Source organism: Suricata suricatta, chromosome 3 (assembly GCF_006229205.1).
Source record: "Suricata suricatta isolate VVHF042 chromosome 3, meerkat_22Aug2017_6uvM2_HiC, whole genome shotgun sequence".
Taxonomy (NCBI): Eukaryota; Metazoa; Chordata; class Mammalia; order Carnivora; family Herpestidae; genus Suricata; species Suricata suricatta.
Genome location: NC_043702.1, coordinates 67362237 through 67377307, shown reverse-complemented (window position 1 = coordinate 67377307; position 15071 = coordinate 67362237). Strand labels below are relative to the sequence as shown.

Genomic DNA, 15071 nt, shown 5'->3' with positions numbered 1-15071 from the left:
AATTTCCCCATTAAATGTTTTCTTTCAGAATCAAAATCAAATTACTTGCTCTCAGTTGAAAATTTATCTTGACGTATATTTTATGATTGTACACTTGAAATGAATATAACACTGTATGTTAACTACACTGGAATTTTTTTTACAAAAGGAAAAAGATCTAGCTTATACAGAATAAGTTTAAAATTTTTTCTGCTTCATTGTACACATTCCCTGCTGTCATACTTAACAACTCAGATTAACTAAAATATTCTGCCTCTTCAATATAAATAGATTCTTTTATTGTGTTCTAGGTTTATCATATTAAAATAGTACCATCAGGAGAAAGAATCCTAAAATTCAGCCTAATTCTGGCCATGACATCTTATTCTGTGTTTTAAATATTCATACACTTAATAAATGTAGATTTTAAATAAATACTGAAAAGAGCACAATCATCATGTAGCTATTACAGCGTGCCTCATTCTAGGAAGGTTGAGTGCATATCTGGCTTAATGACAGAATACAGCAGTGAATCTTCCACTTATTTTCCCTTTGTGTAAACTGTAAAGATATTACATCTAGAGAGTCCCATGATTGAACACACATTTTCAGTACAGAAACCCAATAATCCCATCTCTCGATTATTAACATGATGATTTACTCTACGTGTTATATAGCGTCTTAAGAATTTAATGTTGAATAATACTCTATGTAATGGAAAATCCTTAATAATAACCCTCTAAGAGACTCATAGCACAATTGATCTGGCTGGCAATGAGTTAATTTTAGATATTAAAAGTTTTAGGGTCAAGCGGAGTACAGTAAAGAAATATTTTGCAATCAAAGCAAATCTTGGACTGTGTTTTTTGTTTTTGGGTTTGTTTTTTTTTTTAGTTCTGTACTAGGTGTTAACATTCTGGCAGAAATTTTCATATTATTTTTCATTAGTTAAAAGCAGTTTTTGCAATGGGTAATTGCTAATCTTGACCAGAAATAGCCTTTATCACCAAAGGGAATGCTATACAGTGAAAAAAATCTTATAATTTTTAAGTCAGTGAAGACCATTAAATTTTTTTTGTCTTAATTACAATGTTGGGTTTTTTTTCCAGCATAGTCCTCAGCATCACCAAAACCATTTTATTAATAAAACACTGTGCTAATGGCTATTGTAACTGGTTTTATAAAAATAGTGATACCTCATTTATATATTATTCATTTGAAAAGTTTTTATTGGATTGCTACATATCTCATGAATTGTAATTTATACCTTGCTAACTCAGCAAGGGTGAAGAATTTTAGCTTTCTTTGATTCTCCCAAACTGCTATATGCATAGTAAGTATTGAATAAACATTCAATGATTGTTTTGGACCATAGTTCCCTATCACAAATTTAGTATTTAATGTAAGTGTTTTATTTTGGTTCATTTTGTTTTTCAGCTTTATGGAGGTATGTTTGACAAATAAAAATTGTATCTATTTGAGATGTACAATATGGTGTTTCATATATGTATACATTATGAAATGATGACCACAGTCAAGCTAGTTAACATACTTGTCTCCTCACATAGTTATCTTTTTTCCTTCCCTTTCTCTTTTCCTTTTCCTTTTTTCCCCTTTGTTTAGAATTATTAAGATCTACTGTCCTAGCAATCTTCAATGACATAATACAACATTATTAATCATCGTCATCATGTTGTATATTAGATCTTCAGAATTTATTCATCCCACACAACTGAAGTTTTAGAGCTTCTGACCAATATTTCCCTATTTTCCCTTCTTCATCCCCCACAGGCCTTGGTAGTTGTGACTGTACTCTTTGCTCCTAGGATGTTGACATTTTAGATTCCATATATAAGTGAAGTCATAAAGTATTTGTCATTCCATGTCTAGCTTATTTCACTTAGCATAATGTCCTTCAGGTTCATCCGTGTGTTTTGCAAATGACAAGATTTCCTTCTTTTTTAAGGATGAATGATATTCCATTGTATATTTATGCCATATTGTCTTCATCCATCAACAGACATATAAGTTATTTTCATATCTTGGTTCTCATGAATAATGTTTAACTCAGGTCTTTTATGGCAAGCTAGAATATGTAGATTTCATATATATTTAATAATATATATATTAACAGTATCTCAAAATCAGTCATTCCTAGGTAAGGTTTAAAATATTCACCAGCAATTGACTAAAAATTGGCTCAGAATTGTCTCAGTGCTAGAATTACATATTTAGCTTGTGTACATATATGTGGAGAAGATGATAATGCCAACTTGAATTTCTTGTTCTTATTAATAAAATACATTTTGTGTGTGTGTGTGTGTGTGTGTGTGTGTGTGTGTGTGTGTGTGTGTGTGTGTGTGTTTGGGGTACAGTTAGTATAAACCAGAAAATAAATGTAGAATTTTGTAGGTCACAATTTTTCTTTTTAAATAGCACATTGCCCCCTTCAAAGGAAGAAAAAAAACACACCCTTTTCTAATTTGCTTTGAATTAAAATAACAAGGCAAGCTATTGGCAATTTATCATAGATTATATGAGCACTGAATGATCCTTTAAATGGCATCTGTGTTCTTAAGAATTGAGAACAAGACCCAGCCTAGTCCAAGGAATATTTAAAAGATTTTTGTATCAGCACCAAACACTAAGGATGGCCACAAATCTATAGATGACATGTTTGCAATGCATCTCCCAACTCCTCTTTGTATTTAGCCATTCTGTTTAATCAAGACTTTGCTTAATAATTACCAGCATCTCTGGACAGGAGCAAGAAAAGCAACTAAAAATGCAAGAATTCCCTTTGGATACTTTATATTTTTTTAAAGAGTTTTGAGAGAAGGAAAATTAAAGCCATAGATAAAGCTGGGAGGGTGTGGTTTCTTTGGTCTTTTAATTATCCAAAGGCTAGAATTCTGTATTAGCTTAATACGGATATTTGAAATTTCAACTTTAGTAGCAAGGAAGATATTTGCAGCTAGATTAGAAAAGGGGATAGTTTATTTATTTTTTTCTTTTGAGAATTATAAGGTAAGCTAACTATAGTTCTCAAGAATTCTAGCCTTAGGGACAGTTGCCTCAAATAGATTTTATTGGTTGTTGGTTTGTTTTCGGATAATGTGGCTATCTGTGACCTATTCTAAAATCTTTTGAAGATATTTATTTTCTGATATACAAGGAGTCCAGGACCCGAGGCCTTGTTAATTGGGCAGACTCTGCTGCTGATAGATCCTCAGTCCATATTTTTCTCTAAGATCTCTCTGTACCATTGCACAATTCAATGTCTGTTCAGGTCCAGAATATCTCAAGGACTAATAAGGTCCCTGGATCACTTAAACCATTATTTTCTCTGTTTTGAAAAAAATACTTCAGGATTACGATATTTAGTATAAAATAAGAGAAACTAAAATGAGTTTAAAATAATTTTTTAATTTCATTTCAGAATATTAATGTTTAAAATGCTGTTTTTCCTGGAGAAAAGAAATTTTTTTGACTTTGCTGCCACCTCCTGGCTAAGAAAGTAATTAGAATGATCCTTCAGGGGCTGATAAAAATACATGGCAGGAAAAAAACAGAGACAAGGACAAGTCATAATAAATGTGAACTTTGCCTTACTCACGTGGTAACTTTCTCTCTTTGTTCTTTAATATAATTTTGAGCTCCATCTTTGACTCTCAGTTTTATTTTAAGCAGCAATATATCACAGTCTTCTTGTTGCCTTTCTCATTTTTCTTGGTATCTTTTGGACTAGATAATTCTATGAAATCACTGTTCTTCTTTAATGTGTGATAATGTTCCCTCTATAGACACCATGTTTGTATCAAAGCTCTGCTACCCAGCAGCAGTGAGGCCACAGCAAATTACTTAATTTCTCTGTGTCTCAGATTCCTCAGACATAAATAGAAATAAGGACAGCTCCCTATTTTATAGGGTGGGTGTAGAATTTAATTAAGATCATATATTTAAATGGTTTGGCATAGTGTCGACCCTAGTAACCACTCATCAAGTCTGTCATATTTTCAATAAATCTAGTGTTAGGAACTTAGTGGAGATTAGGTTAAATATACATTGATTGGCAGTCAATTAGTTTTACAGATTTGAATTTAATTCTGAAAAAGCAAAAATATTACAAGTGGTTCATGTTCAATTTTAACATAATCTGTGTCTCTAAAATTACTCACTACCTATCCAAATAGAAATCATAAAGCTTACTCTGCTCTCTGTTGAATCACTGAGAGCCCTACATGAAGAGCTTCAGCATCTCAACTACACTCGATCTTAAGATGTTCGTTTTCTGAAAGAAACATGTCCTTTTATGCCTTACTAGCTCCGTCTGTTTTACTTCCCCTTTGCAGGAATGCAAATCGCTGCACGGAGAGTATGTTGGACGAGCCTGTGGCCACGACCACCCATATGTCCCAGATGTTCTGTTTTGGTCAGTGATCCTGTTCTTTTCCACAGTTACACTGTCAGCCACCCTGAAGCAGTTCAAGACCAGCCGCTATTTTCCAACCAAGGTACTTCGGCTGCAATTTTCCCGACCAACACGAAGCATGTTATAGAGTCCTGTGGGTTCTAAGACAGAAGAAATAGCAGTTGCTGTCATAAAAGGAGCTACTGAAAGGCTTTTTTTTTTTTTTTTTGCCAGGTTAGGAGTGAGGTGCAGTGAGAGAGGTGCAGGATCCTTTGTGATCAGGCGCTAGGACTGCATGGCCCCTCTGGGCTTTTATTCTAACTTCAGATCCCAAAGATAAGCTTCCACTTTCCCACTTAGGCTTTTGGAAATCAAAAGCACACACTGCATTACTGATTGTCACTTTCTTGCCCAGTGAGTAGTGGGAACTATTCCAGCCTGACAGATACCTCATAGAAGCCACTGTTACATTCTCTAATTGGGAAAGCCCCTGCAAGACTCATTGGAACACTATTCTCTTTTTCGTTTTTAAAGTGTCAGTCCCTCCCCCTAACCCACCACGTTTGCATCTGCATATTTGGAGAGGAAAGTAAACAGAGAAACAGCTTAGTTCAATATTTAACACTGCAAAGTAACACCTATAATGTCTGACTCAGCCAAAAAGAAAAAAAAAAAAAGAAAAGAAACAAGAAAACAAGCTTTTTAGGGATGAGCTAAAGATTATGATCAAAATTCCCCTCTAGGAAAATGTTTTAAGAACTGTTTCTTCCAGATAAAACTTCTTTTTTTGTCATCTCTTCCTTCTCTAAGGTAGAAGATTAGTTCCTTCCCCCACCCCAACCCCCCAGAGCTCAATATGATTAATTGAAGGTGGCATTATAAATGAAAAATGACTTGAGGCCTCTGGGTGGCTCAGTCGGTTAAGTGGCAGACTTCGGCTCAGGTCATGATCTCTGTGTCTGTAAGTTCAAGCTCAGTGTCGGGCTCTGTGGTGACAGCGTGGAGCCTGGAGCTGGTTTCAGATTCTGTGTCTCCCTCTCTCTCTGCCCCTCTCCCACTCACGCCCTGTCTCTCTCTGTCTCTGAAAAATAAGCTTAACAAAATTTTTGATAAATAAAAAATGCCTTTAAAAATTGGCATACACTTATCTTGGTGAGCACTGGGTGATGTGTGGAATTTTTGAATCACTGTATTGTACACCTGAAATGAATATAACACTGTATGTTAACACACTGGAATTAATTTTTTTTTAAATGGAAAAAGAACTAGCTTATACAGACTAAGTTTAAAATTCTTTCCGCTCTGTTGTACACATTCCCTGCTGTCATACTTAACAACTCAGATTAACTAAAATATTCTGCCTCTTCAATATAAATAGATTCTTTTATTGTGCTTTAGGTTTATCATATTAAAATAGTACCGTCAGGAGAAAGAATCCTAAAATTCAGCCTAATTCTGGCCATGACATCTTATTCTGTGTTTTAAATATTCATACACTTAATAAATGTAGATTTTAAATAAATGCTGAAAAGAGCACAATCACCATGTAGCTATTACAGTGTGCCTCATTCTAGGAAGGTTGAGTGCATATCTGGCTTAATGACTGAATACATAAATATATACTCAGGTTCTGACAGAGCTAATTATAATATTATAATATGCATTAAATATAATATTATGATATTATGTCATAAAGTGTTTATAAATTGTGATTCTGGATTGTATTCTTGAGTATTTCTTACTATTTGTAGTTCTTTAAGTGACAAGTGTTTTCATTATTTTTAGGTTCGATCCATAGTGAGTGACTTTGCTGTCTTTCTTACAATTCTGTGTATGGTTTTAATCGACTATGCCATTGGGATCCCATCTCCAAAACTACAAGTGCCAAGTGTTTTCAAGGTGAAGTTATCATAGCATTTACTGTCTATTCCTCCATCTCCGCATGTCTAACCTTCATTTAGATGATGGCTGTAATCCTAGTACTTAAGATTTTCATGAAAATATAAGGAATATAGACTAACAGATAATTCAATAAAATGCCCACTGCATGACTAAAATTTTGGACTAATATTAAAAAGAAAAAAAAATCCCAGAGGTGGAATCTAGAGACTAACTGAAAAAAATTTCCATCAATTATTCTAGTAGTTGTATCTATATACAACACTCCTGAAAGGTAAGGACACATTTTGAAACTAAGAGAAAATGCATTATTTTGATGCAAAATTGTGCAGTGGATAGGGCTTGGGAAATAGATAAAATTAGGTCTGGAATGGAATTCTGACCACGTTAATAAGAAAGTAACCCGTGAGCCAGTTACTTAACCTCTCTGAGCCTCAGTTTTCTCACCTGTCAGACAGGGCTGGGGAGGTCCTCGAAGGACTCTCAAAATGAATTCCTTAGGGGCTCATCTCAGGCTCCAGCAACGATCAGGACCATTCCCTGACCTCCTGAAAGAACCAAGTGTCTTTATGCTATTTTCACATAATGGCCTGTGCACACATCTAAGATAAGAATTATACACATTTGTCAATGTGCTATTTATAAACGTAAATAAATTTGTCAACTGTAAACAATAAATATTCTCTTATTTACTATAGGTGTTGATTAAGAACATAGATTTTTGAGCCAGTCAGAGTTTAAATTCTGTCTCCAGCACTTAACTATCTTTGGAACCTTGGGCAACTTGCTAGACCCCTCTATGCCTCAATTTTATTATCTGTATCTTTTTTACAGTGTTTCGAAAAAAAACTGAGTTAAAATATTTAAAACACTTAGGGGCGCCTGGGTGGCTCAGTCTGTTGAGCATCTGACTTCAGCTCAGGTCATGATCTCACAGTTTGTGGGTTTGAGCCCCGCATCAGGCTCTGTGATGACAGCTCAGAGCCTGGAGCCTGCTTCCGATTCTGTGTGTCCCTCTCTCTCTCTGCCCTTCCCCTGCTCATAATCTGTCTCTCTCTGTCTCTCAAAAAAAAATGTTAAAATTTTTAAAAATATTTAAAACACTTAAGACTAGTGCCTTATACCTTATAAATGCTTTGTAGATATTACTATTATTATTAAATATAGCTCACTCAGCATATCAGTGAATAATTGGTGCTTTCCTGGTAGCATCTGTAAGACTTAATTTGATTAGGTGTCCATTAATCCAGTAACTAACTATACACATTCTTCTATTTCTTGCAGCCTACCAGAGATGATCGTGGCTGGTTTGTTACACCTTTAGGTCCAAATCCATGGTGGACAGTACTAGCTGCTATCATACCTGCTCTGCTTTGTACTATTCTCATTTTTATGGACCAACAGATTACAGCTGTCATCATCAACAGAAAAGAGCATAAGCTGAAGGTATGTTTTAACATCCACTTTAATGCAAATCCTTGTGACTGAATGGACATCGATTGATATTTATTATACTTTGCCTGTTCATTTGTACAGTGAAATATTAAGATAATGTTTTCAGGTTTGCAGTTTTTATTGTCTGTATTCATGACACTGTGTCTTACGATGAGCTTAAAATTAATTAATTTTTAATTTCTTAATGAATGTATTTATAGCACTTGCACTTGGCTGAGCTTAAACTCTGAAACCTTACTTCCAGGACTTAAAATAACACACATTGCCAAGGTTGCAACTTTACCATTTTTGAAACACTTTAGTGAAATAACCATCTATTCTGGTGAAGTGCGGCCTTACCAATTTGTCTTGGATATGTGCTTCATCTACTTCTCTAGCTGACCCTAAGTATCGTCTATTAGGCTGCATTCATTATTGGAATAAATTACATTTTCAGGTTATTTCTCAGTTGTTTTAGTTATTTATCTTTCCATAATGTCTGTGACATTATGGAAAACCCAGCCATAAATGTTATAGTTTGTAAGTGATGTCTTTGCTGAGTTTTATTGCAGATTTCAATGACTTTTTTATATATGAAGAGAATAAATATGGATATATCTTATCATATTCTGACTCTGTCACTTTGCAACTGTGAATAATCAAACTTGTTCATTGGTGTGCAGTATTTCTGAGATATTTAATGTGAGCACTCTCACTTAGAGGAATATGTTATATTAAAATCAGCGGCACCTGGGTGGCTTGGTTGGTTGGGCTTCCAACTTTGGTTCAGGTCATGATCTCACGATTTGTGAGTTCAAGCCCCACGTCAGGCTCGGTGCCGACAACCAGAGCCTGGAGCCTGCCTCAGTTTCTGTGTCTCCCTCTCTCTCTGCCCCTCCCCAACTTGCACTCTCTCTCTCTCTCTGGAAAATAAATAAACATTAAAACATTTTTTTAAATTATGGCTTGGATTATTTTTGATCATGCATTGCTTTTGTGAAGTGACGATTGCTGGGGGTGATATGACTTTTTTGGCCGTTCCATATCTTTGTTCTTTCTAGGTCTCTCGACCTTATAAATTACATAGCACCTTCTCCTCCTGCTTCCTGAGGCTGTGGTAGGCCCTTGACATTCACATTCTCTCCAAAGCTCCCACTCAGCACATATACTCTCTATTCTGAATAGCTAAAATATCATATAACATTCTTTAAGTGGGCTTTTTAAGTACTTGCATTTGTAAAATTAGATGTAACATTAAAGCATTTAATTTTTTAAAATTGTATTTATTTATTTTGTGGGGTGGGGGAAGAGGCAGAGAGAGAGGGAGAGAGAGAATACCGAGCAATCTCCACTCTGTCAGCACAGAGTCCACCACGGGGCTCAAACTCACAACTGTGAGATCATGACCTGCACCAAAATCAAGAGTCAGATGCTTAACCGACTGAACCACCCAGGCGCTCCAAAGCCTGAAATAAACTAGAGGCTGTGTTACTAAAATATATTACATTATTTGTAATGAATTTTTATTCTACAAATAAATGACCATGCAGTAAAATTTTTATATTTTATCCCTCCATAGCCCAGATTTAGTAAATAATAGAGCAAGTCTGACTTCCTCATAGCTCTGCTATGTTGCCATTAACAGAAGAATTTTTTCTTAGTGACTATAAGTGTGAACACCCCATCCTCCTCCTTAGATGTGATGTTTGCCAAGCAAGTTCCTTCCAGCGAAGATATAGTTTACCTACACTGAACCCTTTTTTTTTTTTTTTTGGCCTCTAACCATTATCCTCTATAAGCTTCGGTACCGTGTGGTCTGCTGCTGCTGATTTTCCCGTTAACGACAGTAAAAAAAAAAAAATCACATTCTCAGAACATTCTTGCCTCAGAGTAACGGTTTGTTCCATAGCTACTCCCCCACCTGTTGCTTCACTGAAATGTTTGCACAGTCTCTTGGCTTTGACTTGAACCACACTGTCCGGAAAAGAAATGTGTTTCTTGAGTATACCCCCAGACCACAAGTTAACCACATTTTCAGCTTTTACTAATTTTTTTTTATCACTTGAAAACCCATTTTTACCTTGGTTGAATCATGCCCCTGAAAACCTTAATGAATCATGTTTTCTAGTACCTGTAACCAGCGCCGGGTTGACCCCACACTGTGTATTTCAGTTCGTGTCAGATATCCAAGTCATCTTGGAATTCATCCTTTTTATGTCTCCCAAACTTACATTTTAGATCTTTCCACCTTTTCTTCACTTCCATTACCAAAGTAGTTTTCTTATAGGACATTTTTTCATGCCATTAAAAATGCTTTTATCATGTTAAGAATGTTACTACATACATAGTAAAGCTGTGTGGAGCTGAAGAAGTTGGCCCAACTCACTCTCCTCCCTCAGAATGAAGAAGCTCCAATTACAAAATTCCACCTCAACTGCACCTCATGGTCTTTGGGGTCATTCAGGAGTGATCGAAGCTGCAAAATGCAAATGTAAAAATTTGAGAAGGCAAATTGTTATGTATATTATATATAGATACAAATCCATACTCTCTCTAGCACTTCTTTTTTAGCTAAGAGAAGTGGGCTGGGCATAGGTTAGCTGAAGCCCTTTGAAAAGCATTAGAAAAAAACTGCTTTTTTTAAAGTACATTCTCTAAAAGTGGAAAGAAAGATACTATGTTACAGAAAAGAAAGTTTCTGTTAAGATACAACTGTGGGCTTTTCTACATGTTTCTGTAGACAGTTCAGGCTTCTTTTGACATCATTTTTAATAAACAGCAATACAATCTCAGATCACTTGAGTAAATGAATGCATTTGCAACATTCATTTGGCACCACATTCTCTTGATGATTATGGCATTTGATATGTTCTTTTTTGCCCTCTTTGTCAGCCTGGTTCTTCATGTCAATCTATAGTCTTTTATGTGGTTAACTTGACAGATGCAGGAAATTGCTGCCAAGCTTTGAAATGAATTTTTTCAGCAGTGGCATCTGGGTATCAGATGGTCCTCTTGGCTGGCCTCTTGTCTTGCTGCATGTTGGTTTCAGTGGGGTCTGGTGTAGCATCACCTGTTGCTATGCTCCCTTTTCCTCCCATATGTCCATTTCCTGTGATTCATGGATGAAAGTGAGAATAAAAGCTCGGATTCTGTCTTTATTTCAGAAAAATCTACAGAAATATGTTAGAAGGTACAAAGTTCTCTCTCTGACAAAGGGATACTTCTCTTTGGCTGTCATGCCTATCAGCTAATAATTTGGGTACAAAGACCAAGTTTTACGATATTTAATGAAATGCAAGAAGGATAATGATTAATTAGTAGAAGTGCCAGCACTGCTTTATTTCCTTTGATTCACATTAAATTAAGATGCTCCCATTACTGTACAGCAAAATCAGGAGGAAATTGTATTTTTGTTTTTATTAGATACTTGTGTTTTACAAAGTTAGCTCTCTAAATTTAAAAATGAAATGATTTGCTCTGAAGCCATTATTTTGTCTGCTTCCTGTAATCTAGAATTGCACTGTTTGTATTTGTTTCACATTTTTAAAACACTAAGAGCTATAGGAAATCACTATCATGAAGAAGGCCTTCCTTATATTATTAAACCATAGTGAAGATGGTCCCTGAGAAAGCCCAGGATGTGCCAAAAACATAAGCCAGAGTCCCAAAGCCCCTGTCCTGGGTCCTCTGGTGTTTATCTCCTGGCTGTTAGCACTTCCCGCATTCTCTCTTAGCAGGACCCTAACTTTGCAAAACAGCCCAGGGGGCACCATTCACACTGTACTCCCTCAGATGCAGAGGCTTAAATAATTAGATCCTTCTCTTTCTATATCCTTCTCACCCAAGGGGCCCTAGGGCAAAACACTCCTCTAACTGGTTAAGACATGGTCCTTTAAAGGGACCAAAATCTGAGTTCTATTCTATGCGACTACATCTTCCAAATTGTTCGTTGGACTAGAGGGCCACACTGTGGTGCTGAAGCTTCTTACTTTGCCGTTTTAGTTACGCTGACCCCAGAGTGTGTCTTTTCCCATCTTCCAGCTCTTAGTAATAAAAGTCGTTCCTGAGTTACTTGTAGAAAAAAGTTTCTAGAGGCGTATTCCCGAGGGAATTTGAGTTTCGGCATTCTGATGGGATGGAACATTGCCCAAGGAAGGTTGCCACCGCGTTGGTGACAACACAGGAGGAAAAGGCCCTTATGTGGGACATTTATCTGTCATTTTCTTCTCACTGATGGCTCTCTGCGCTTTTATAGTTTGGTAGGGATAGACAGAAAGAAAAGGAAGTACAATTGACTTTAAGAGTGTTTTTCTAAACAGAACGATTAACAGAACAAAATAGCAGAAAGAAAGCACTACCAGGACAAACATGCAACAAATACTCAGTGTATGTCACACTCCAGGCGATAGGAGCTTTCATATTAACCAGAAAGCGCTTGCTGTTCGGTAAAACTGCCTGTTAAAAAAAAAATAAAGGCCAAATTATTCCTCTAGAAGAATTGGTAATTTCTGCTCATACTCATAACAACAAATTTAATGGCTATCTTTATTTTAAATTATACTTATTAAATCCAATTCTAAAAAATGGTTTAAGGATGTATATTTCCCTCTAAAGAAGCCAATCTGTTCCTTATTGATTGCTTCTTGTGTGCCAGTGATTGCATTGAAAACTGCAGGAAAGGGGCACCCGGGTAGCTCAGTCAGTTGAGCATCTGACTTTGGCTCAGGTCATGATCTCAAGGCTCGGCTCATGAGTTCCAGCCCTGCATTGTATCCAGCTTGCTGCTGTCACAGCAGAGCTCACCTTGGATCTTCTGTCTCCTTCTGTCTGCCCCTAACCTACTCACACTCCCTCTCTTTCAAATATAACTGAGATATTATATAAGTTACCTACCATTAAAAAACATATAATTTTATTGAGGGGCCTTGAAACAAATGAGTACAGATAAAAATTTATTGTTCAATTGCCAGAACATAATAGTCCCTAACATTTATTGAATGCTTAGTATATATTAAACATTGTTCTCAATGATTTTCAAAGTTAAATAATTTAATTCTCACAACAACCCAAAGGGGTGCCTCCTGTTATCACCATCATCCTTTTTCAGATAGAGAAACAGAGGCACAAGAGGGTAGTGATTTGCTCAGGGTCATTGGTTGAGCCAGCCTTTGATCCCAGGCCACCTATCTCTAGAACCTAAGCTCTTAACCACTTTATTATACTACCTTTCATTAAGTAGCCGTTAACTGTTGGACTGTAAAATAGGCCAAGCTATTTGCTTCCTCTGATATTTTCCCGCAGTGGGGGAAGGGAGAGGGACACACTACTTGCTCTTCCCACCTTCAGTCTTTTCCCTCGGAACCCTCAGCCTCTCACGCTCTCTCACTTCCCTGCATCTCCGCGCCACGTGCCTCCTGCACCTGCGTTTCCTTGGTTATGTGTCCTGTCTGGCCCTAGAAAGCACAGAAGTTTGCCACAGCTGGAGGTCAGTGATAGTGGGGTAGGATCACAGAGAGGTAGAAAACACAAAACCTTTCATTTTTAGGGAGGGGCCAAATATTTCTAGTGCTGAAACTGAAAGAGATGAGAATGAGAATGGGAATAAAAGCTGTATTAGAATAAAAATAGGTATCTATAAGGAAGCTTAGCTTCCATGATATTATTTTTCCCAGTAAAATACGTTGAGACACCCACCCATTGAGACAAAAGAGGGCAATTGGACACAGAATGTTTAAGAAGAGTTTCTCTTTAGGAGACCTGATATGAAGGGCTTCTTAGTATTGGCAGGAAGTGGTTTCTATTCACAGGCCATTCTGAGTGCTGTTGTTGATACAATCCTTACTTGGTTTCTTTTTCTACCTGATGCCTGGTATATGGTTTTCAGTAGTTTTTGGTATGAATTAATCATGAATGAGTAGATACATGAATTGTGAATTAACTTGCCTACTTACGGAAACTAAGAGAAGTGACTGTATTTAATAATGACTTTAATTATCCAACAGAAATGCAATGAGAACTAATGTAATATTAACCCAGAAATACCTTAAACCTATTAAAGTAGATAGAAGTCACTATAATTATAGTTGTAACAGGAACTTTTGTAACTTTTCTTTAAGTGGATTATAAATTTTCAGACTGTTACCTTTTTATCTTTTTTTAAATTTTTTTAAATGTTTATTTATTTTTTAGACACAGAAAGAACGTGAGCAGGGGAGGGACAGAGAGAGAGGGAGACGCAGAATCTGAAGCAGGCTCCAGGCTCTGAGCTGTCAGCACAGAGCCTGATGTGGGGCTCGAACCCACAAACTGTGAGATCATGACCTGAGCTGAAGTTGGACGCCCAAATGACTGAGCCACCCAGGCATCCCAGTTTTTATCTTTAACTGATTTTGCATTTTAGAATCAGTTGTATAAGACTCAAGATAATATCTCTTTTCTATTCTTATTGTTCCATGATGATGGTATCATTTGTCTCTATACTAAGTTCAATTCCTGTGAGAATCCTCTTTTCTTTCTTTCAACAGAAAGGTTGTGGGTACCATCTGGATCTATTGATGGTGGCTGTCATGCTTGGGGTGTGCTCCATCATGGGCCTGCCATGGTTTGTGGCTGCCACTGTCCTGTCCATCACTCATGTCAACAGCTTAAAACTGGAATCAGAATGTTCAGCGCCAGGAGAACAGCCCAAGTTTCTTGGCATTCGGGAGCAAAGGGTTACTGGGCTTATGATTTTTATCCTTATGGGTTCATCAGTCTTTATGACCAGTATTCTGAAGGTAACTAAGTCTGCTTTATAAAGCTGAGAGAGGGCAGAATATACTTATTATTGTTCACTTGAATCTAAGCTATCAATTTGCAAATATTGTATGACCTGTGACGAAGGTGATGAATTTCTCTACCATGTTTATATTACTTCTTCACAGGGGGAGTTATGGGCTATATTTCAGAATCCTTAAATACATAAGAAATGTAGTCTGGCAAAGTAAAATTTGATGTGTGAATTATTATCATAATTTTGAAATAGTTACCAAGTTATGGGGACAGGTCACTCATTTCTAACTGATTTGTGACTTGAATTCACTGTAGGCCTACATGAAATAAAGTCTTTATTTTCTTGTCAGATGTATTTGCAATGAACATTACCTAGTACAAAATAGAGGTGCAGAGATGAGCGGTGTAATGGTCATGGCCACATACGCAGTTTTGTATATTACATATTACATGAAATTACTACATGGACTTCACTATTGTATATACTTATTTTTTTCACATTTAAAATAATTGAATCCATTTGGAAGAACATTAAAGAGTAATTATTTTTTCATAGAAGTTTGGCAGATATTACCAA

At 36.4% G+C, this 15071-nt stretch overlaps 1 protein-coding gene across 5 annotated transcripts in view; it reads left to right on the top strand.

Annotated features, from left to right (window-relative positions):
- Nucleotides 1-15071, top strand: part of SLC4A10 (solute carrier family 4 member 10) — a 293603-nt gene that overhangs the window by 249465 nt on the left and 29067 nt on the right. For all 5 annotated transcript variants that reach the window (XM_029934489.1, XM_029934491.1, XM_029934488.1 and 2 more), the window contains 4 exons: nucleotides 4332-4493; nucleotides 6176-6289; nucleotides 7574-7735; nucleotides 14248-14499. In XM_029934489.1, coding sequence (XP_029790349.1) covers nucleotides 4332-4493; nucleotides 6176-6289; nucleotides 7574-7735; nucleotides 14248-14499 — 690 coding nt within the window. The remainder of the gene's footprint in view (nucleotides 1-4331; nucleotides 4494-6175; nucleotides 6290-7573; nucleotides 7736-14247; nucleotides 14500-15071) is intronic.